Source organism: Nothobranchius furzeri, chromosome 12 (assembly GCF_043380555.1).
Source record: "Nothobranchius furzeri strain GRZ-AD chromosome 12, NfurGRZ-RIMD1, whole genome shotgun sequence".
NCBI classification, from domain to species: Eukaryota; Metazoa; Chordata; class Actinopteri; order Cyprinodontiformes; family Nothobranchiidae; genus Nothobranchius; species Nothobranchius furzeri.
The window spans coordinates 34546810-34571733 of NC_091752.1; the positions used below are offsets into that span (position 1 = coordinate 34546810).

The 24924-nt window shown below is 40.8% G+C and overlaps 1 protein-coding gene across 2 annotated transcripts in view; it reads right to left on the reverse strand.

Moving 5' to 3' along the window:
• Window positions 1-24924, reverse strand: part of LOC107376029 (cGMP-dependent protein kinase 1) — a 144791-nt gene that overhangs the window by 38857 nt on the left and 81010 nt on the right. For both annotated transcript variants that reach the window (XM_015944911.3, XM_015944909.3), the window contains exon 4: window positions 8820-8925. In XM_015944911.3, coding sequence (XP_015800397.1) covers window positions 8820-8925 — 106 coding nt within the window. The remainder of the gene's footprint in view (window positions 1-8819; window positions 8926-24924) is intronic.

The window sequence follows — 24924 nt, forward strand, 5'->3', positions numbered from 1 at the left end:
TACGCTACTCAGCGTTGATTGGCTCGGTTAGAATTCTCAGGGGGTGGGGTTATTTGAATAGGAGAGTTCCCAGACCTTTTCTCTGTGCAGAATTAAACAGATGAGGAGTCTGGCAGGCCAGGCTAGTGATTAACATCTGTACATAAGGACATTTCTAATGCTATTGGTTAATGCTGAATTCAAATTCAACTCCATTAACTCAATTAAAATTGCATTGTGCTCTATGAGACGGGGTTGAGGGTGGGGGGTTAACAAAGACAATTGACATATAGCTACACTATTATTATTGTCTAAGAGTCCTGGCTAAAGTGTCAACAAGATCTGATTCTCATGCTACTAACATATAAATTACAAAGTAACTGTTTAAGAAAACTAGAAAGGTAGAATGTCAAAAACTCTGCTTTTAAATCCCAAAGATATGTTGTGGGGTGATAATTTAGTTTTACAAGAACATACAACGTATGAATACACAACAAAACGTGAACATAATAAATGTACCACAATGTGTTATAGCTCTGTCTGTCGGCTGGAGGAGCGCGTTCGTGAACAAGAGGCGTTGCTTTTGGCCGTAAATACTAAGTGGAAACCATGGCTTAGTGTGATACATTTATCAGCCACTAGATGGTGCCATCAGATTCAAGACAGAAGGCTATTTAAAGAACCCATGTGCAAACTGTATCTTTAAGCACTTTGTTAATAGCATCCTGTAATAAAAGCATTCACTTACGAGCACATTTTATAGAGTTTAACTGTGTGAAACCACTTAGTTTTACTCAATCTGAGAAAAAAAGATTTTTCATGTAGAAGGAATCGGCCTAATGTTACTTACTGGTGTGTGGACAAATCTGACCTGTTATGATAAGTGAACAAAAGACATACAGTCAGCAGGAATAATGAAAGTATTTCTAGAGCCTGCATACTGTATTACACTATTACAGTACGCATGTATGTATAATTCACAACAAACATGGCAACATGTGTAGTAGTCAAAGTGCACGGCATCCGATACAAAGATTGAACACATCAGTGTGAGGCTGTAATGTTTGTTCCGGTGCTTCCAGGCAGCCTGAATGAATGCAATCTGCCTGTTGTCAAGCAGACTAAATAAAACTGGTCTAATGTTTATCAAGCGGGAGAGAAAATAACCTGTGTTGGTGAACAAAGGGCTTATCTTTCCATATCATCTCCCCCTCTGAGTTTCTCCATCTCCCTTTCTCCCCCTTCCCTCGTTTTCCATGTTTTATTACAGTAATCTGAGCCATCTTGTCTCGGCCTCCGGACCCAGACTCCGGCCACTTTGCTGATCTTTGTGTTGTTTTCTCAACCGAGGCCCTAGATTACTTGCTAGGTCATTAACATGCAACCTCACTCTGCATGAATGATATCGTTTCGACCCCCCGAGCTGCGAAGCTGTTGAGACAAACAAACCACTTCTGTCTGGCGTAAATTTCTCATGCAACAACTTAATTTCTTCTTCCGGCTCTTGGAGAGTACAGACACTGTTTTCCTCCTCTCTTCCCTATCTTATCCCAAGGCTCTTTGACTGTCTTTGTGTGTACGGCGCTTCTGCATTTTTTCTGGAAACTGGAAATTATTAAAAATGGATCTGGTCAGTTGGTCTCACAACGCGATTGACAAAATTTTTTCTACGATGAGAACGGGAGAAGGGGTTCCAGGATGCCCCTCTGGGACAGAGCCAGCTGGGCATACCATGGACTCCTGGAAACAGTGGAACCTGATCTGCCTCTCTCAACTGTCCATAGAGGATTCTGAAGATGTGTGGATATTTGTGGTGTTGGTGTCAGGTTTCTTGCTTTTTGGCCTGAGTGGTTACCTGGCTTACCGGAAAATTAATGAGCTGTCGAGGAATATTGGCTCAATCCCGGAGCTCAGGGATGGATTACACCGCTCTGTGAACGCACAAACTCATATAATTGTCGAGATGAGTCGTAAGCTTGGAACATATATAAACCCTCTGATTACTATTAAGGTAGCGCGACTCAGGTTGCGAATGACCACAGTCACCAATTCTTGTCATGTGTCTATGTATGTATGTCTGATCTCAGAATTGTGTGTACTGAAAACTCTAATTTCCCTCTGGGATTAATAAAGTATCTTTGAATTGAATTGAACTGAATTATGTCACACTTGGGTTGTTGATCCATGAATCCAGACTCTGCGGTAATTTAAAAGATTATAATGTCCCTTTTATTGCTAAACCAAGAAAAAAATCTGACATTTAGCTTTTTTTCATTCAGTTAAAGCAATAAGATTTTAAAAATGACATTATCAATATTACAACAGGTCATTTTAAAGAGACAATGTGTAGTTTTTATCATTTATCTCTGGAACTGTATCCATTGAAATGTTCAAAATGAATTAAATAAAGCCCAGTTGTTAAAAAATATTGGTGGCTTTGTTACATATAACCATAAAAACCTAGCCTAAAATACATGGGAGCGGGTCTAAACCTCAGGGCGACGCTATATTAGACACCCTGTTTCCTTCTACGGGAGACTGTGAGGACAAAATGCATTTACTGACTTGTAACAAACAGATATCAAACTCTCGCCATTCATAAACATTGTTATTTTACACATTTACCTCTTTGCTTGTTGCCAGTGGTGAAAGGGAGTCTGATGTGTCATTTTGCTGGAGGTTGCACTCCTACAGATTTTTGACCCTAATGACCATCCGTTGGTAAGGTCTAACTCAAAAACAAAACAACAGATCACTTGTAATGACTAAGGCATGCACTGCCCCCTATCACCAGGTAAAATAAATGTCCTCCCTTTAACATAGGGAATGGTTTATGCAAACATCATCAATGTCTTTCAGCCAAGTATTTTTCAATTAAGTAAAATGCAAACTTTAACTAGATACACGGAGTAAAATGTAATTGTGGTTGGCTTTAAATTGATCTGATTACACCCACAACATTTTTGTAATTTGCTTTACAAACTTCCAGAGAAACTACAGTATACCCATTCAATAAGAAAAAATGTTGCAACTTTATGCAAATTAGAGTGTCAGTTTTGAATGCAGGGTGTGGAAAACCAGTCCTACACTTCTAAAAATACCAGTAACAGAAACATGCATCCTCTAAACCCAGGTAAGCATGTCCATTAAACGTCACCCCTACGTTTCCTGCTTCAATGCATTTGAGAGATTCAAAAATACAAGCTAGCAAGAAGTGATAGCTCCCTTCAGGCACACTCAGCTGCTGTTTGTACTACAACGTGGGATCAGATTTTCCCGAGTGTTCCTCCTCCACAACCTACAAGTGCAAATATGTAATTTCACAGCTGTTAAAAAGTGGGTACAGGCTCATAAGGAGCACTGTGTCTTTGTCCATCACTTAAACCTAAGCCCCCTTTATTAGATCTTCTTCCAAGGTGCACGAGAATATAATTATGTGCTTATTAACAAATGCTGTCATTAATCTCTGATTTCCCCCTAGACACCTCTTTATAAAACAAACACAGGGAGTACATCCATTAAATATTTACTTATCTCTTGGATGTTATGTAAGGTCTGTGAGGAGGCAAGAGCTGTGATATACTTTAGATTTATTTTCTTATGCAATCAGTAAAGAGGCTGCAAATGCTTTCACTCTATTTTTAGTCACAATGTATAAATAAATAAATTTCTCTCTTGTGCATGACATATTAACATGCTGGAGGAATGTTTTTGGTGCTGTTTGTCTTAGATTTGTGCTTTGCTGTGAACATATACTAACCACACAAACTGAGACCAATGACGACAACAAATGGGACATAAGATTGCATCCTGATAGAAAATAATGTTTTCTGTCTTTAAAGTGGATTTTGTTTTAGTGTTTTGTTCAAATTGGGTTGCATGAAGTGCATATTCTTGGGGTTCACAGCAGTCAGTGCACTCTCAGCTTGAAGAAGCAGGCTTTTATTTTCTCACTAGCCTGCCACAACAATGATGCAAAGAAAAGGCCATTTTTAGCTGTCTACACTGTAAGAAATGTTGAACTTACTTAACCAAGTTTATGTGAACCAAATATACATCACTACGTCTATTGCGTAAAGTAACTGCGTAATTTTTTCTGGGCAATAGGGGGCAGTGCATACCTAAAATCATTGCAAGCAAGCAGCATTTTTGGGTTTGAGTAAGACCTTACCAATGTATGGCCATTAGGGTAAAAAAATCCCTAGGAGCGCAATTTTTGAACAAGTACTTTGTCAGATTGTTCTACCTGCAGCAAAATAACAAGCACATCTGACTCTCTTTCATCACTGGCAACAAGCAAAGAGTTGTGTAAAATGTGTTTAACAACAACATTTAAGAATGGAGAAAGTTTTGTAACTGCTTGTTACAAATCAGTAAATGCGTTTTGTCCTCACGGGCTCCCATAGAAGGAAACAGCATGTCTAATATGGCGTCACCCAGAGACCACTACCATATATTTTAGACCCAATTTTTATGGTTATATGTTACAAAGCCGCCAATATTTTTCAACAACTGGGCATTATTTTATTCATTTTTAACAACATGTCGAAGGATGTTTCCAGAGATTAATGGTACAAACTATACATTGTCTCTTTAAATGTAAAGAGTTATCTACATTACTTTTAACACACTAACGTTTAACACTGCATCTTACATTTAAGCAACTAGGTTTAGTAGAGCCAGCTGACATAACTTGGTAAAGTAAATTCAACATTTAATTCCTTAAAGAGACACTAAGTAGTTTTTACACTTTAACCAAAGTGGGATTTAGTGATGGTAGAAAATGTACCAACATCTCATGGGTCAGCACTCTGCAGCCCTCTGCTGACCAGAAACAGCATTTAACAGTTTTGTAATGGCGCTCTTTACCTGCCTAAAGGCTGTTCACTGATTTCTGTGCCAGTAGCAAATAAAAGGCTAGCAGTTAGCTTTTTCAGTTTGCCGACCATCAATAAAAAACACAAGAAGAAGAAAATAAGTTTGGTTTTTTGTTGACATCATGAAGTCAGGGCTGCGCAGTGGCGCAGTGGTTAGAGCTGTTGACTTGCAGCAAGAAGGTCCTGGGTTTGCTTCCCAGCCTGGGATCACAGTCCAAAAACATGACTGTTAGGTTAACTGGTCTGTCTAAATTGTGTGTGTGTGTGTGTGTGTGTGTGTGTGTGTGTGTGTGTGTGTGTGTGTGTGTGTGTGTGTGTGTGTGTGCATGATTGTTTGTCCTGTGTGTCTCTGTGTTGCCCTGCGATGGACTGGCTCTCTGTTCAGGGTGTACCCCGCCTGATTGCCCATTGACCACTGGAGATAGGCACCAGCTCCCCCGCGACCCTACATGGACAAAGCGGGTTCAGACAATGGATGGATGGATCATGGTGGAGTTTGGAAGTAAAAATGTGCAGCAGTACCGGGACCAGAGTGAATAGGGTGTGTATGGAGAGCATGAGTGGGTGCCCGGCGTGCATTTTTGTAAGTCTTTGGTTGTATGTGTGAGCATGAGGGAGGGAGTGTGTGACTGTGTTTGTGTATGACTGTGTATGTCAGGTGGGGCCTTTGACTCCTCCCTTCTCCTGGGACTTCTTTTGGTGATATAGATCTTCGTCTCCCCTCTCCCTGCCACACCTGGTGTGGGGTGTGGTGCCTTGGTCTTGGCTCCCGGGTCAAGAAGTTTAAGATATTTGGCATCTGCCTGACCAATCCCGGTGGCTGCCTGGTGGGGTCTGGGTCCCTGGGCTCTGCTGGGTCCCCGGCGGGGGTGGTCGCCCCTGGGTCCCAGGTCATTGGGTCCCGGGCTCGGCCGGCTAGGGGGTGGAAGGCTGCAGGCGGGCCTGTGGGCTTGCCGCTGATATCTCCCGGGACTCTGCCGGCTGCTGGTTGTGGCCCCCCTGGGCGATCATCTGCGCCTCTCGAGGGGAGTGGGGGCTTTTCTGGTCGCAGTCTCCCTGGAGTTCCTGTGCTCTGGGGCAACTCCTGGATCTCTGGGACTTGGAGCTCCCTCCGTCTCCTGCACATCTTTAGGGGTCAGATCTGTGGCCCCTCACACTCTCTACTGGATGGTCCTATAGAGAAACCTTACTTAAACAAGCATGTGCACACACACAGGTGCTCACATGGTGCTCTCATAAGTATGGACTTGGGCACGTTCAACACAGGTCTTAAGGCTATGGAGGGCACTTAATGCACTGTGATTTATTATCGTGTGATTGTTCAGGTAAACAATGTTGATTATATATTCCTTCATCAAGTTGACGCAGTGATAGCTTGATCTTGTTGTATTGTTGTTGTGTCCCATTTTTTTGTTTTTTGTTTTTGCTTTTTTTTTCTTCTCTCTTTCTGCAGGTCTAGAAGCAGATTCTTGTTCATCATTGTTTTTTTGTGGCCATGACCTGGCTTTCTTGTTACTGGACTTTTAATTAATATTTGTGTTTGTTCACCAGTGGATCTTTAGTTCAGGGCTAGGGTTAGGTTTATTTAGTAAGATTTTGGCTGGTGTTTGCTAATTGTTAGCACTAGCTACAGCTGCCGGCGAAACGGCACCATCTTGGCAGGCAGAAGCCCGCAGCTGGGCTATTTGTTATTGTCAGAAAACTCAATCAAACAGGAAATATGGTAGATTCCTGTTGTGCCCCAGGATGCCATAACAGACGCGGACGACATAAGGGATGAGCCATCTACAGGATTCCCCAAGATCCGGAACGCCGCAAACGTTGGATCATTGCAGTAAAACGCGCTAGTGACCGGGCTAAAATGAAACTGTGGGATCCCGAGAGTAAAGGTTTTCACTTATGCAGTGACCACTTCATATCAGGTACTTAAACCAACGTTTCCTCAACTGTGTATGTTATTTATTTTAAACGCTTTTATTACAATTCTTAGTGGGCTTCCTAACTTTGTTTGGCGTGACTTTTTCTGTCTTATTACTCACAGCAGCAAGAAAACATCATGTAAAACGTTGCCTTGTGATTTATGCTTGCTGCCGTTTCCGTGTTTTATGATCACAGCAATTAACCGGCTAAGCTGTATTTAATTTTTAAGCAATGGTTGATCAATTGTCAGATCACACATAAAAAGCACTTTGGATTGCTATTATCTGTCTCACCGAGTCAGATCTCAGACACATCCTGAGACGCTCCTGCCTGACATATTTATTTTATTCACGGAAAAAAATTAAACTAGTGATTTCTCTTGGCGTTCATTTTATGCATTCAAACAGCACAGCACTCTATTTAAACTACTTACATGTAAATCTATGTTATTTGTCCATCTATCCATCCATTTTCATCCGCTTATCCGGAGTCGGGTCGCGGGGGTAGTAGCCTAAGTCTAGAGGCCCAGACTTCCCTCTCCCCAGCCACTTGGGCCAGCTCCTCCGGGGAAATCCCAAGGCGTTCCCTGGCCAGGTCCGCTCCGACAGCTTCTGGCGTTCGTAAAAAGTATTCCAGGGGCAAGATAAGGGTCGGAGATGTTTAGTCTATTTAATTTCTGACTATATAAAACAATTTCTTCGGTTTTAAAGAGTGAAATAAGCTCCGACGGAGTAAAATCCAAGCCGATCCTGTTCATTCTGTTTACCTTTGTTGCCTGCCAACATGGCGTCTACTCTCTGAGAGTCACGTGACGTCCGGAGCTCTATAGAATACTCTAACATCTAAAAGGTTTACTGTCTTTGAATTGGATACTATCGTACATATTTTAAACTAAACAAGGTTTTCTATTTTAAGGAAGGTTCAATCAGCTTCAACTAAAAATCCTGGCACACTAAAACAAATCTACACATTCATCTATCTTAAACACACACTTTGTTGGATTTGTGTGGATAAAATGTCTCCATGTTCTTCATCTGATGGCATTTTAGATTTCAAAATGAACAATGGTGCACATTAAGCACTTCCTAAAAACACTAAATTTTGTATTTTCTCAACCTGCTAAGACTTTTCTTTGAGATTTGAGTCATTTAAGACAGTAAAAATCTCTTTATGGGCCATTCTCTTAATCACCACTGCTTTCTGTTTAGCATTAACTGTAAAACGCCTGTTATGCTTCTGTAAACTAACAGAGCTCTGACTGCTGACAACTGCCAGAACACCACCAGTAAGTATTTCACACAGCCACACTCCAAAATAAGCCAAAACTCTTTAACAGGATTGACAATGATTTTACTAAACCCAACTTTAAATTCTAGAATATAACCATGTGTTTGGTGTAATTGTGGAAGAAGAAGAAAAACTAAAAAATCCTGCAGGTTGGAAATGAATGCAAACATTATAATCTGTTCCCACATGATAAAAATGAGCAAATCTAAAATAAACAAACAGCTTTTGTCAGGATATAAGTTTTTTTATGGTCTAGAAATTTTAAAACAACTCCTGCAGTAGCACATATGAGCAATATGAAGAACAATCAGCTTCTAAGTTATGACGAAGTATCATGCAACACAAAAAGGGTGTTGCATAATGGCCTAGAGTCCAAAGTGGACGAGAGCCGTAGAGACGTAGTGGGTTACAGGGATTTCTACTGTAATTGTGTCTTCTTCTGTGTGTCTTTTGATGTGCCTTTCTTTTATCCGATGCTTCATGAGGAGTAAAAAGAGATTCAGAAGCCTTTTAAATGATAATCTGGTTCCTGTGTAGAAGAAGTGGCTATTGTACATCCACGTTTACACAGGCAAGAACAATAGAGTTCAACACCAAAGAGGAATGGTGTCATCTCATTTTTTTACTAAAATAGGTATCTCAGAACTTTCCAGCAAACATCTTTGTATTCTGGTAATTTATTCATAGCGTTTCCGATCAAACACCTATTAAAGCCATTTGTCTGTCAGTGTTCAACAGCACAACGCCGTTCCTCACCTTTTCAGGAACTCCATATACTCTGTGTGCTTAATGAGCCCCGTCCTCATCATGATCGTCTGGAAGCACTGTCGGTCGATGGCCCACAGCTTCACGTTTGTTAACGCTGGAAAAAAGACCACACAAAGACACCGTCATCAAAGACGTCTGTCACGTCAGATTAACTCAGCAGCACGGACAGTTTGTGCACAAGCAGGGCAGTAGCCCTTCAGAAGGCAGTCATATGAATATAAGATGTGAAAGAAATCAAAGCTGAGTCTGTGTTTTAAATGAAAACTGAAATTAAACTCGTTAACCTTTAAGTTTAGTTACACTTTGAGAAATCAGGTCTTTTGTTTGCTTTCATCTTAAGTCTTAAGAGAAAACAACAAGCTGTTCTAGACCAACTCAGGAGTTGGGAGTTAATTGGTGATATTGGGATACACCGCATGGATGGCTTGCTTCAGCTAATGCCACAACATTTTAATTGGCTCAGGGTCATGGATGTGACCAGACTATACCAACTGCTATTAGTCTGAACCTTTGAGTTACTCAGACTGCGTGACAAAAGGGGATGCTTGGTTACAAAATGCTCAGACAGAAAATGTCATTCCCTAATTTGAAATTAATTGTTCTTGAGTTAAAGAATAAATGCAAATTAAAGTAAACCTGGAGCAAGTTTAAGACAAACAATAGATAAATGATTTGATGTTTAGAGATTCTGATGCTTTACTATTTAGGGTCTCTCAGCTCCATATTGAATTTAGCACATCCATATTTTATTTAAAAAAAAAGCTGCCATCAATTGTGTCAACACCAGCATCACGTTGCTAATCCTCAATGCTTCTTTTGACACCAAATTGAATTAAAAGTACATTTTCACACCAGTCTTTGCAGAAAAACATCAAAATAAAAGCCTCCTAGCTCTCTTCAACTTTGCCACTTTGCGCCTGGATGTTGGTTGACGCAGGCGCGGCTGCTCTTTGTTTTTTTTTTTCTTCAAAACTCCCCTGTTTCTTCGCGCTTCAGGCTTCAGCAGCTCTTTTCTCGGGAATCCTCTGTAGTCAGTTTTGATCAAAATATGTTTCACCTCAACAAATTGCTGCTGTGAAGAGCAGACCCTGTTGAAAAACCAGGCCATGTGTTTTCACCAGAGCAATAGACCAGTAACCCACAGCCGAATTTTTATTTTCTAATCCAATCCTATTTCACAGAAGAGTTAGGGTTATTGAGGCGGAATACAACATAAAACACTTTGTCGTCAAGCTGAGTCATTTTTTGTTAAGTAACACCCAGAACTCAATTATTATAATTAACTAAAATATTGTGTCCTGCAAGAAAAGGCTCTTATTTCAACTTCAATACATCAACTGTGCAATTGTTCAAAAGAGTGAAAGAAATCTACAACCTGATCCATGGAGAAATACTGAAAGTCTCCAGGGGTGGGGACCGGGTGCAGGGACACATGGTATTATTGGGAAAAAAATCTGATAACTGACAGCTTGGCTGCTTGGTATTTTCTGTGTTGCTCCTTCTCATCCTACCTCATCCTCAGTGTGAAACCTGAGAGAGATCTGAAGATAAAAATCAAGTTTCTCTGATAACCTCTGGAGTTTATTGATTACAGAGGAACTATTTTTCTCTTGACGGCCCTGACGGTGAAGTCCACAGGTGATGGAGCAGCAGCAGCACATGGTTAGGAGTAGCTGTGCAAGTGAGAGTGTGCATCTGATGCTGTTATGCTTCTGAAATATCAACGGAAAATAAGAGATCATTTGAATTGCATAGATTTATAATATTTTACACTTTATAGGGTTTTAAATTATGGTGATGGTGAGTATTTTCCCTGGCGATGGGGGTTCATAACTACACATCATTGCAAGCAAGTGGTATTTTTATGTTTGAGTAAGACCATACCAACGGATGGCCGTTAGGGTCAAAAATCCCTGGGAGTGCAATTTTCAAATGAGTACTTTGTCAGATTGTTCAACCTCCAGAAAAATGTCAACACACCAGACCCACTTTCATCACTGGTTATGAGTGAAGAGGTAAATGTGTAAAACAACATTTATGAATGGTCAAAGTTTTGTAACCGCTTGTTACAAATCAGTAAATGCATTTTGTCCTCACGAGCTTCCGTAGAAGGAAATTTGGTGTCTATTATGGTGCCGCCCATAGACTTAGACCTGCTCCTATGTATTTTGATGGTTATTGTTACGAAGGCGCCAACACTTTTCAACAACTGGGCATCACTTAATTCATTTTCAACATCATTTTTATGTTTATTTCCATAGATGAATGGTAAAAACTGCATATTGTCTCTTTAATGCATGCTTGCATTCATATGCAGTAATTACGTCTCACAAATGGTTTTCTCTGCAGGCTGTAAGTTTGGCCGCTCTTTAAAATCGGGCCAGACCACTGGAGAGACGCCCTCGTTACAGAGAATGACACTGTTTTTACATCTAAACTTATTTGAGCGGAAAGCCCAAATCTCCCCTTAAATAAAAAGGTAAACCTTAGATATTTGTGGCTCTCTTTTTTCCAATAGTAACCTAAACATACGAGTGATCTTATCAGTAAAAGTACACACTTTCCGCCCTGTGTACTTTCCTACAAACACACACAGGAGAGCAGCCGCTGGCTCTGTGGTTTATTACAGGTCGGACAGAGTCTAAACACACATTTTTCACAATATTGTGCTCCACTTGTTCTTTAAGCCGTACACAGGTGTTATTAGTTTCAATCATATCTGGATCTAGTTACGTCTTTTCTAATCAAAACGGTTATTTGTGTTGAGCTGATGTGGAAAATGGGGACAAATTACTCCAACTGAGACTGCAGCACTGACAAAGCTTGTGTATAGAAATAGGTCCAAGGAGAGAAAGTATTTGACCCAGAAGCTACAAGAGTAGGAGGTTGGACGTTATTGGACAGTATGTGGTGTGTGTGTGTGTGCAGTGGTGTGCTGTGAAGGAAAGGGCGCTGGGAAATAAGATATGTAAGGAGCCTGCAGCGTGCTGCGGCAGGTTAACGTACTACTCTGAGGCTTGGCTAAATTGTGGAGAGACTCAGGGAGCTAGATGGGTTATGTTGAGAGAATATGTTACTGCTACTGACCATTAAGTTTGCAGCTTTTGTGGGGTTTTACTTGAGAAATGTGATGATGCTCCGGGAAAATCCTTAAAAAACATTATTGTTTGTTTCAGTGAAATGAGGGGCTGTCCAGGCATTCGCTGTATAAAAACAAATGCACTGGTGTGTAATATATAATGTACAGTGCCCGAGGAGATACCCAGAGACTGATTAATGCAACTTCAACACTCTGTCTGGAGTATTTCAGGATATATTTGGTTCAGTTTAAACCACAGATGGTTCATTTGTAACACAAACATCTGAAATGATATAAATGATGAACTTAATTGGTTATCTGTGCTTCCAAAGAGCCCAGAAAAGGATTTCCAGAAAAGGTTGAGTTGCAGTCTTCATTAAAAATGTCGCTTGAACCTTTTTAACATCTAACTGGAACTCATTCACTCATCTATTTTCATTAAATATACCCAAAAAGGACATACTGATAGGATTGGTGTTAAAAAATGTATTTCCTCCTTTCTCCAGGATAAAGTGACAGCAATCTGCCATAGAACAAATGTGATTGTCAACAACACTAAATTTACTGATTCTCAGCTGAGCTAAAGGGATAATAGGAGGTAAATAAGACAAAGGATGCAGGAAAAAGGCACAGATGTGGAGGAAATGCTCACTCCTTCATTTGGTTCCGTCATATCTCACTCTAACTGAATTTCAGCCTGGGGAATTATGCAAATGCTCCGTGTGTGTTCATTCTTGTAATCTAATTTTTGCCTAAACCATTTAAACGTAGGATGACAGCATCTGTTTTGTTTTGTCTTTCTCTGCATGCAAGATACGAGCCTTTATAAGTTCATATACTTCCAAAGTTTAACTAAGTTGATAGTTACAATTTGGAAACCATTAAAAACTTCATCCTCTAAACTATATTTTTGTTATGAACAAATTTACGATTTAGATTCTTCTGTATCATATTTTGAATTTATTATGAAATTTAAAGAGGTGTTGTGTGGATTTCCAGGGTTGTCTGGACATTGGCTGTTTACACGTTTATAAAATTTTTCAGAACTTCTTCTTTTTTGCCGTTTGTTTAGTTATTAACCCTCTCAGGCTGAAAATTAGTTTTGATAAAAGGACGAAAAACTGAGTCCTTCAAGGGTACTTCTGAGTTAAAAAATGCCCATGAAATACGTATAACCAGGTAGGTTTTAACTGTTGCAAATCTGCAATGCCCGCCTCCAGAGGGTTAAACCCCCTTATGCTGAATTAGGATTTTCACGTACTAACACTCATCTTATGGATGCTTGATTCAATCAACATGTTACAACTGGCCAATATTTGGTCCCATTTATTTGGGTTGGGTACATTACAGGCTTGTCTTGAGGACATAAAAAATTGGATGACTCTAAACTTTTTGCTTTTAAATCAAGACAAGGCGGAAGTTCTTATCTTTGGACCAGAAATCCAGAAAAGGAAATTGCTTAGCCAATTGCCTGACCTTAATGGCATTACATTAATCTCCACGAACAAAGCAAGGAACCTTGGTGTTATCTTTGACCAGGACATGTCATTCAAATCCCAGGTTTCACAAGTTTGTAGGATTTCCTTTTTCCACCTTCGGAATATTGCTAAGATTAGAAGCGTACTTTCCAGGAATGATGCTGAAAAACTAGTTCATGCATTTATTACATCAAGACTGGATTACTGTAATTCATTACTCTCAGGAAGTCCACAGAATGTAGTTAAAAGTCTTCAGCTTGTCCAAAATGCTGCAGCTAGAGTTCTGATGAGAATTAAAAAGAGAGATCATATCTCTCCTGTCTTAGCTTCCCTACATTGGCTACCTGTTAAATTCAGAATGGATTTTAAGATCCTTCTTCTCACATATAAAGCTCTTAATAATCAAGGTCCATCATACATTAGGAATCTGATTGTTCCATATGTTCCTAACCGAGCACTTCGCTCTCAGACTGCAGGTCTACTGGTGGTTCCAAAAATATCTAAAATTAGGATGGGAGGCAGATCTTTTAGTTATCAGGCTCCTCTCCTGTGGAACCAGCTCCCAGCTTTAGTCCGTGAGGCAGACACCTTGTCTACTTTTAAGAATAGGCTTAAAACATTTTTATTTGATAGGGCCTATGGTTAAAATCTGATGTTAGCCTAAATCTGGACAAGTGGGGGAGTAGAGGGAGGTGGAGTGTACAGTCGGTAAAGACGGCTCTCCCTTGCCCTGCCTCCAACATGCCTACATCTAAATAGGATAGATTATACAGAGTTATCTCTGTAGTTATGCTAATATAGGCTTAGACTGCTGGAGGATACACTGACCACTTCTCACACTCTACTGCTTTCTTCTACAGTCTGCTCTTTAACTGTACTATTTTGTGCAATTTCAGCTGTTAACTTTATTTTCTCTGTAAGTGTTTTTCTCCCCAGAAGAAGCGACAATGACGTTCTGCTGAGCTGTAGTGGCCTCATGGAGGGGGCCATCGACTAGCACACTGCTGCTAACCACTAATACATTCTCCCTCTCCTGATAATAATTTTTGCTTTCCTTGACGTCGGATGTTCTACTGCTAGTTTATCCGTTTCATTATAGATCCACTAGGATAAATACAATAAAGTTTATCTAGGTAAGATAACTCCCTTACCTTTAAATCTCATATAGATAAACTGGTGAAAAAATTAAAACTAAAGCTGGGTTTCTACTTCCGTAATAAGTCGTGTTTTTCTTTTGAAGGAAAAAGGCAACTTGTCACAACTACCTTTTTATCTGTACTAGATTATGGTGATCTTATATATATGAATGCTTCTTTAACTGTGCTACAAGAACTGGACTCGGTTCATCATGCGTCTCTGAGATTCATCACAAACTGTAGAGCCATAACACATCACTGTGAATTTTATTCATGAGTGAAATGGCCGTCATTGGCAATAAGAAGGCAAAATCATTGGTATGTTTTTATTTACAAGGCAGTTTGGATTGTTACCTCCTTATATTTGCACATTCATCACACGAAAAAATGTTGATTCCCATTCTTTAAGGTCTAACGATCAGTTGCTACTTTCTGTTCCTTTTGCTCGCACACAGTTAGGAAAGAAAGCCTTCGCCTGCTCTGCTCCTTCTGCTTGGAACCAGCTGCAGAAAACCTGGAAAATGACTGAGCAGGTTTCACTACATGCCTTTAAAACCAAACTGAAAGCTTCAGAGACTGCATTAGTAACTTGTAACTGCTTTTAATGATTGAGTGTTTTTATCATTGTCTTTAAGTTGTAACAGTTTTTATTTTTTGCTGCCTCTTGGCCAGGACACCCTCGTAAAAGAGGTTCTTAACCTCAATGGGTCTCTATCCTGGTTAAATAAAGGTTAAATAAATAAATAAAATAAAAAATATCTTTCACCAAATAGAATATTTACTAAGACATCACAATATAACTGTAGACACATTACTTGTGTGTGTGTGTGTGTGTGTGTGTGTGTGTGTGTGTGTGTGTGTGTGTGTGTGTGTGTGTGTGTGTGTGTGTGTGTGTGTGTGTGTGTGTGTGTGTGTGTGTGTGTGCTCTGTCTTCTCGATCCCCAGTCGTGGAGGATGGCTGCTTATACTGAGCCAGGATTCTATGGAGGTTTCTTCCTGTTAAAAGGGAGTTTTCCTCTCCACTGTCGCTTTATGCTTGCTTGGTATGGGGATTGCTGTATAGTCACTGACACTAGTCAGTGACTTGATGCAACTTGCTGGGTTCCTTATATAGGAAACATTATTTTTGATTGGCTTAATGAACTGACCTGAATTGGATTTTTTATTATGTTAAGTGCCTTGAGACGACACTTGTCGTGATTTGACGCTATATAAATAAACTTGAATTGAATTGAATTGAATTGAATTATTTTACATTCATACCAAAACAAGTTTTAATGGCATAAAAGGGTCATTTTACAGCAGCTTCTTGGTGCATCTCAGCATGATCTCCAGTTAGTCTGAGAAACACTAGGAGGACAAAAGGAGAAGCAGCAGATGTGTCAAACTGTTTATTGTTGATTTTCAGGATGTGAAGGTCACGTCTTCCACAAACAGAAACAAATTAGCAAAGATCTGAAAGTCGACCCGGAGATGAATCATCCTTTAGCTGATCCATGAAAGTTTTAGGCTAACAGGGAATCACAGTGTTAGACCAAAACACTATTGGGTTTCTGTCTGGGATGTATGTGCTTTTTATTTATTTCATTTTTCATGGAACCAATAGTTTGGCTCTTTCGAAGGGAAACATAAAAAATGAGGGGGTGGCTCAAGACTTTTGAAAAAATACAGAAATTTTTCCAAAATGTGTTTTCTCTGGTTCCTTCAACACTGCTGCAGCTCCCAGTGTTACTGCGGAGAGGAACGAATCAAGCGGCAGAGAAAAAGTGCTGAAAGCTGTTATGAACATGTGGTATTTGAACATGCATGACTGTAAATGATCGTTACTTTCCTGTACTTGAACATAATTGCCCTCAGGTTCATCTAGCCCTGCGAGAAAGAACTGCATCTGAAAACCAATTAGTGTGAGCACTCACCATAATAAAAGTTAGTTAGAAACATTCTGTTATTTAGACTAGAAGGCATTTTATTGTTTTTGTATGATTGGAAAATGTTTTTCAGCACTTCGGCTGAATTTCCTTCCCTTGCTATTTCATGTCTGTAATTTTGACACTGTTTTCCTTCAGAAAATGTAAAAAATAAATAAATAAATAAATAAATAAATAAATAAGCCTTTTCTCTTTTCTGACTTTGATGCAAATTCACAATCAGATTTGAAACCACAAAGTGGCGTGAACTCTGTGTTTTGTTTGAGAAAGTCTCGTGGGAGTAGCGCCGTCTGAGCTGGAGGGGTGGTGCAGAATAATCTCCTTTCCCCCAAAGTCATTAATAACATCAGCCAAGTCTGATTATATCTACATGAGCTCTTTAGAGCGTGAGAAAGCAGGAAAGGTCATTTGCAAATGGTATCAAAAAGCCTCAAAATAAAAAGGGAGATAAAACAGGCCCTCATTAATAATGCTGACATAAATTTACATTTTTACCCTCAACAGCATTGATCTGCAAATTCATGCATGTCTGGTGCGTAGACTGGTGTGGGATCTTATGATGGTGTTCATATTTCAGAGGAAACACTGCCTTCATCAGGAATAATCTTCAGCTGTCAATTCTGCCAATCGAGAGGCTGTTTGGACTTGGAGCAGCTGCAGGAGGAATATTGAACTGATCCTCCTCCCACCTGTTGTGAAGCAAAAATGCTCTTTTATGTATATTTTAAAATATAATTTATAAAAGTGTATACTGTACAAGGGTGCTGTAAAGCATCTAAAGCAATCATGTCTACTGGGCAAACATAAGATGCTATTTCTTCAGCAAAAATCCAGTAAGATGTTCATTTGACATGAATTTTTGTTTTGTTTTTCAAAATAAGTCAAGAATTGAAGACGAGAATTCATAAAAATGTACATTTTTGTCATTTTAAGCACATTTTATTTTAAAATTATAGAAAAATGCAGAAGATTGGATGGTTTTATGTAATAAATTGCTGTGAAAGGTTATTCTAAAAGGTTTGAATTGACAGAACAGAAAAAAGAGAACAATTTACTTTCATTCTTCAGATCAATATTGGGCTGTCAAAGGAGGATTTCATAGACTTTGAGGGATAACGTTATAATCTTGGCTCTGTTGTCTTTGTGGACAGTGAGTCATCACAGACGCTTTCACAGCAGAGATCACATCCATTTGTTTTAAAAACCATCATTTAAAGGTCCCTCCTCTGGCTCCTGAGTAAAGCAGAAAATAACCGGAGTGAGTGTCTATCAGCTCTGTGCTAGAGCTAAATGCTTAAACAAGTATGTCTCAAAAGAGAAATAACTGAGTTAATGTGCTGCTGAAGATGCTCACTTTATTGAGCATGTCAATATGCTAATACTTTACAATTGTCTGTAGATGAAAAATGCAGTTGGCTAACAGAAGTATCAACAGTGTCATAAAGTCATAAAGCAACATATGGAGTGGACCTTTTCACACTTCCACATCTTTTCATCTGACATCAAAACCCCCAGAGGTGGCAGCTGTTAGACATTTGAGGTGCGAAAGCAGCACAATTAATACAGTTTGAGCCTTTGTAGAGTTTTCTAGGTTAATTTTTAAAGAAAACACATCTACATCTTTATTTCCGCTCATTTTCACCACAGAACTGGGATGATAATGCATCCAGGCAATTCAAGTAGAGGAAGGGAAGCTGAAACGTTTTTCATGTTAAGGATGAAGAAAAAAAAACTTGTCTGGAAATGGTAAATGGCCGTCTACCTTTAGGTCTCTTCCCGATTGGACGTGGCCAGAAAACCTCACCAGGGAGGCGTCCAGGAGGTATCCTGACCAGATGCCCGAGCCACCTCAACTGGCTTCTCTCGATGTGGAGGAGCAGCGGGTCTACTCCGAGCCCCTCCCGGATGACCGAGCTTCTCACCCTATCTCTAAGGGAGAACCCAGCTACTCTTTGGAGAAAACTCATTTCGGCTGCTTGAATCCGCGATCTCGTTCTTTTGGTCACTACCCAAAGCTCATGACCATAGGCGAGGGTAGGAACGTAGATCGACCGGTAAATTGAGAGCTTTGCCTTCTGACTCAGCTCTCTCTTCACCACGACAGACCTGTACAACGCCCGCATCACTGCAGATGCAGCACCTTCTGATGAAGCCAACAGGACTACATCATCTGCAAAAAGCAGAGGCCTGATCATCAGGCCACCAAAACGGATGCCCTCCACACCTTGGCTGTGCCTAGAAATCCTGCTCATAAAAGTTATGAACAGAATCAGTGACAAAGGGCAGCCTTGGCAGAGTCCAACTCTCACTGGAAACGAGCCTGACTTACTACTGACAATGCGGACCAAGCTCTGACACCGGTCATACAGGGACCTAACAGCCTGTATCAGAGAGCCTGGTACCCCATACTCCTGGAGTACCCCCCACAGGGCCCCCCGAGGAACATGGTCAAACGCCTTCTTCAAATCCACAAAACACATGTAGACTGGTTGGGAAAATTCCCACGCACCCTCCAGGATCCCCCTAAGGGTGTAGAGCTTGTCCAGTGTTCCACGGCCAGGACGAAAACCACATTGCTCCTCCTGAATCTGAGGTTCAACAATCTGACGGACCCTCCTCTCCAGAACCCCTGAGTAGACCTTACCAGGAAGGCTCAGGAGTGCGATCTCCCGGTAGTTGGAACACACCCTGCGGTCCCCCTTTTTAAATAAGGGGACCACCACCCCGGTCTGCCAGTCCAATCAATCAATCAATCAATCAATCAAAGCTTTATTTATAAAGCGCCTTCCGCAACCCTGTCAGGAAGCCCAAAGCGCTGAACATTGTACAGTTGTATGTAAATATATTGAATAAATCAACAATAAAAGAAGTCCAGTAGGACTGCCCCCGATGTCCACGCAATATTGCAGAGCGGCGTCAGCTAACATAGCCCCACAACATCCAGAGCCTTAAGGAAATCCGGGCGGATCTCATCCATCCCTGGAGCCTTGCCACAGAGGACCTGTTTAACCACCTCAGTGACCTCAGCACCAGCGATTTGAGAGGCCACCCCAAAGTCCCCAGACTCTGCTTCCTCACTGGAAGTTGTGTCGGTGGGATTGAGGAGGTCTTCGAAGTATTCTGCCCACCGATCCACAACGTCCTCAGTAGAGGTCAGCAGCACACCGTCCCCACTATAGATAGTGTTAGTAGCGCACGCCCCCCATCCTGGTGCCAAGAGCACATATGGACACCTTTTTGTCTGAACATGGTGTTCATTATGGACAATCTATGACTGGCACAGAAGTCCAATAACAAAACATCACTCGAATTCAGATCAGGGGGGCCGTTCCTCCCAACCACACCTCCCCAGGTCTCACTGTCGTTGCCCATGTGAGCGTTAAAGTCCCCCAGCAGAACGAGGGAGTCAACGGAAGGAGCGCTTTCCAGCACCCCCTCCAAGGTCTCCAAAAAGGGTGGGTAGTCTGAACTGTAGTTTGTTGCAAAAGCACAGACCACAGTCAGAACCCGTCCCCCCACACGTAGGCAGAGGGAGGCTACCCTCTCATTCACTGGGGTAAACCCCAACGTACAGGCACCAAGATGGGGGGCAACTAGTATGCCGACCCCTGCTGGGCGCCTCTCAGTGGGAGCAACTCCAGAGTGGTAGAAAGTCCAACCCCTCTCAAGGAAACTGGCTCTAGAGCCAGGGCCATGCGTTGAGGTGAGTCTGACTATATCTAGTCGGAACCTCTCAACCTCACACACCAACTCAGGCTCCTTCCCCACCAGAGAGGTGACATTCCATGTGCCAAGAGCCAGCTTCTGTAGCCGAGGATCAGACCACCAAGGTCCCCACCCTCGACCACCACCCGTCACACACTGCACCCGATCCCTTTGGCCCCTCCCACGAGTGGTGAGCCCATGGGAAGGGGGACCCACATTTCCTCTTTGGGCTGTGCCCAGCCGGGCTCCATGGGTGAAAGCCCGGCCACCAGGCGCTCACCAACGTGCCCCACCTCCAGGCCTGGCTCCAGAGGGGCACCCCGGTGACCCACGTCTGGGCGAGGGAACACGGTTTCCATTTATATAATTCATCATAAGGGGTCTTTAGGCTGCTCTTTGTCTGATCCCTCACCTAGGACCTGTTTGCCATGGGTGACCCTGCCAGATGCAGAAAGCCTCAGACAACTTAGCTCCTAGGATCATTGAGAAACTCAAACCCCTCCACCATGGTAAGGTGGCAGCCCAGGGAGAGGTAATTTTATTCCAATGTGACAAAATTGCTTGACCAGACTGACAATTAAAAAACAGGGTTGCTGATGTCTTTAAACTTCTCTAATCTCATGTGAAAGTTTTTTTATAACCTGTGCTGTATTAGCACATCTCCACTGCTGTTAGTTGTGCAGTATACCACTATATAGTTCAGTTTAAAACTGTGGAACTCAAAACCGATGTTATTTAAAAACATATATTTGTGCAGTTTCTGAGGCTGGAGTTATAAAAGGACCAGATAACACCCCATCAGCAATGTCTAAATTACAGTTTGACTGAAACTAATTTACTTGTCCTGAAAGTGTTTCCGGTTTCTGTGAAGAAGGTCCATTAAAATGCAATCAAACTGGAACTATTTTGGCTTTGAAAGGTCAACGTCTATTATTTGTAATGCTTTGAGTCAAATGTAAATGTCACAAAAATCCATCTTATAAAGGAGAAGTGTAAATGCTACCCTCATGTCAAATGAAAAGTCTGGAGTTATTAGAATTGATCCTCTCTTCTCCAATGAATGATCACACCACAAAAAGAGCCAAGTGCTTAGGTTTAAATTCACACTGAACAAGAAATTTCTTAATGAGACTTTGCAATGGAGCTAATATTTTTGAAGTATAAGATAAGAGGAATCAGTTGATAAGGAGGGCTGATGAAGGATGAGCACAGCTCAGCAGCCTTGAATTTCCAAGGAACTGGAAAAATATTTAAATCTAATTTGTGTATATTGGCTGGGGAAAAAAGGATAAAATACGTAAAAAAATAATTTAAGCATTTCAGGTCTTTACATGCACTCTTTACTTAACTGATAAACACTCCAAAACCAGAAAATGGCTAAAGTAAATGCAGTAGTCTGCGTGAGATTGAGAACCTGTACACATGTGGCGTGGGTGAGCATTCCACAAAGCGTAGAAATTTCTCTACGGTTTGACCTGTCGTCTAAACAAACGTGAGGATAAACGCCACCAAAAACGATTTTTTCAAAGAAAATCTGACCAGAGTTGAAATTTGTGTATTCTCCGCTGTTAGTATTTGCTTGTAGACATGAATAATCAGTACCTGCCCATGACTAAAACGCTCTGACATGACATGTGTGACCTGTGTTCACTCTCTGGTTTTTATAAACTCCGTTACTGCTCTATGTAGTTGAAGAAGATGTTAAGGACGGCTGTGCCAGCCACCTGGTTATTCCACATCCAAGGAATGTTTTGGGGAATTACTGCCACCTACAGGCCTGGCATGCCTCTGAATGTGCTTCACAATGCACTGGATTCTTTCTGAAAATGAGGCGGTGTGGACACAAGTTATTTTTTACCAAAACCCGGCTACGTATCTACATGGCCTTAGTGAAATGTGGGAATAGAAATAGTAATTAATAAGTCGATAAAAAGATCAACTTCAAATTAAACAGACAATACAGTCTCCTTCAAAGCACATTGCTTGTTTATGTTTTTCCTCAACATGTTCCATTAGAGGCACATTTGGCAGTTTTACTTGCTTTTAGCACCCTCTAGCATCCATTATGAATTCTCTGTAGTTGAAACAAAACTTATCTCCTTGCTGTGCGTTTGTTTTTTTACCGCGTTAATCTAACAACTGAAATGTCTCTTCGCCCTTTTTTAGTGTCTACAGGAGTGATTCATCACCAAATGAAACAAATCAGCTGTGTTCATGATCTAAAACATGCAGGAAACGTGCTGGAGCAGACTGCAATGCTAGGTATAGCTCAGTTTTTTCTAAGTAAAACAGGTGGTGGCCGACTACTCTGAAGTTGCAAGTGCAATATTCTGGCCACAGAGGGCAGTAGGGGTCTGAGTGGCTTTAGCAAAAGAAAATGACATATTGCCTACATTATATCATCATACAGGGTAATCTCTACTTCACACAGGAAGCATCAGCGGCGCAGAATGCCACTGCCTAAATAGAATCGATTACAGGATATGGGGGTGATTCAAACCAGCCACAACGTGGAAATTTTCAGGCGCGTCCTAGAAGCAGTGCGGCATGGCGAGCCACTTCTGGGCACCACTAAAGTTAGGATCAGGTTTTATTTTTGCCGCAAGCCGTTTCTGGGACACGTCAATATCTGGAGTTACATCGGGCCACACACGATGATCTGTTGTATTTCAAAAGAAAAGACTATTGCAGCATACAATTTCTTTTATATGTAGATCACATCTGTATGTGTGACCTAACAGCTTCATTACTCCCAGCATCGTTCCAGAGTGCAGCAGTGTGTTTTTCATGACTTTAATCCTGGCAATGTAGAGAGGAGCAACATCATATACAACATCAAACAGCGATATCAAACATGATTTTCTTCTTTTGGTTTAATTGCGGATGGCAAAAACAAACCTTGACCTTTGAATTCTTGAGGGATTTTGTGATCTTGCGAGTCCAGCGAGGAGCACGGCAGTACCGGTGTGTACTGGCACACAGCGAGAGTCGTGATTAACCTGTTCCACAGCCGCTGATGCTTCTGGTGTGAAGTAGGGGTTAGACTATCACTGTTATGAATTTAAACAAAATCATGCATTGTTCTGAAATTTTCTGCACTGATTTGACTCCAGATGATGTAAATACAGCACTGTTAGCCATGCAGGCCTCGCTGATAAGGACTACCATTGACTGTTTGGCTTCTCTTTGGTAAATGAACACTGATCAGTTGAAAACTTTTTCAAAATAAAGTGCCCAGGTTTTTGACACTAACTTTAATTATGCGTTGTCTTTGTAATTCAAAAGAGTCAACCAGAAGCTGTTTGCTGCAGAGAAAATCAGTTTGAGTAACTTGATAAATCTCAGTCTGCCGGGCTGGAGAGAATCAAATGGAGGAAATGGTGTGTGTTTGCTATTTGTCAGCAGGTTGGTTATTTTTAGACCATTGTCCAGGCTGCACCAGGTGAGCCTTATTTTAGAAACATGGACATTTCAAACTCCGCATGCTAGCATGCCAAATATGTCTATAGTTTCTAAAGATCTTGTATTTATTTTAGATCTGACTTTTCAAAGCAATGATGCTTATCCAGGTTTGTTAAACATGCATAAAACAAACACCATATGACCTGTCACTGATACCTTCTGTCATTCAACTCAGATGTTCTGGTTCCTGTTAAGGAGAAAAACATTAACTACTCACAAACAAACTACAGGATCCAGAGATAATCCCCCCACTGTTTCGCCACAGTAGGACAAATGCATGCTTGTGTCTCTGTGTGTGTGAGCCACTTCCTGAATGCCAAACAGAAGTGCATTTGTGTGTGAATAAAATTCATATTTTTGATGGAACTTCAATAATTCTGAGAAAAGGCCTCTTAACACTGCAAGACACCAACGTTCTGCTCAACTGGTGTAATAGCCACGAAGCAACAACTTCTTCTTGAAGTAAGGGACTAATCATAGAAAACATTAGCTAAAGCAACAGGAGGCCCAGAGAATATTAATGTTTGCTCTGTTTGGAATCCTGATGGGAAAAACGTTCTGATGTTATCATGACATTACATTTCTGAGATCTATTTGAATGATTAAGTTTGGTTTTTGACTTGAAAAAGATGCTTTGCAAACATGATGTAAAGATTTGTAGATCAGTTAAACCTATTTTTATTTTAAAATGTTAATATTTTTTAAACCTATGTGCGAGTTTTCCATATGAAGCCACAAACTTGTCTCAGAGGCGGGGGCGTATTTACCAGAGTGTTGCATCACCTTTAATTTCAGCAACACTTTATTTTAGTTTTGGGAACCGAGAAAGCCAACTGCTGTCTTTGAGGCAAGAAGTTTTCTACTTTTCCGTCTTTGTAATTCGCTGTTTTGCGCAAAATTTACAGAATACCCAAACTTTATGAAAAATGGGGTATTCATTATTTTTTTTAAAGTCATTTACTGATATTGAGTGAATGGCCTCTACCATTTTGCTTTCTGATCTTCTGAAAATACCGGAAATTTTAAACATAATATATTACTTTACACTTACAGTTGCAAGAGTTTTGGAAATGAATGGGTTTCTGCACAAACTGGTCATAAAACACAGATTATACACAGATTATTTCCTTAAAAACAACTCTCAAAAGGCATGAAGTCACCATTTAGACCATAATCTGCTTAGTAACAAGAACAAACATCAGGTCCACAAAGTAGTGTTATAAGCTGTGACCAAAGCTGCTGAGGAAATAAATATTGGTACAAGATTGTGTGTAAAAGCTGAAAAAGCATGCAGAACTTCTCAGT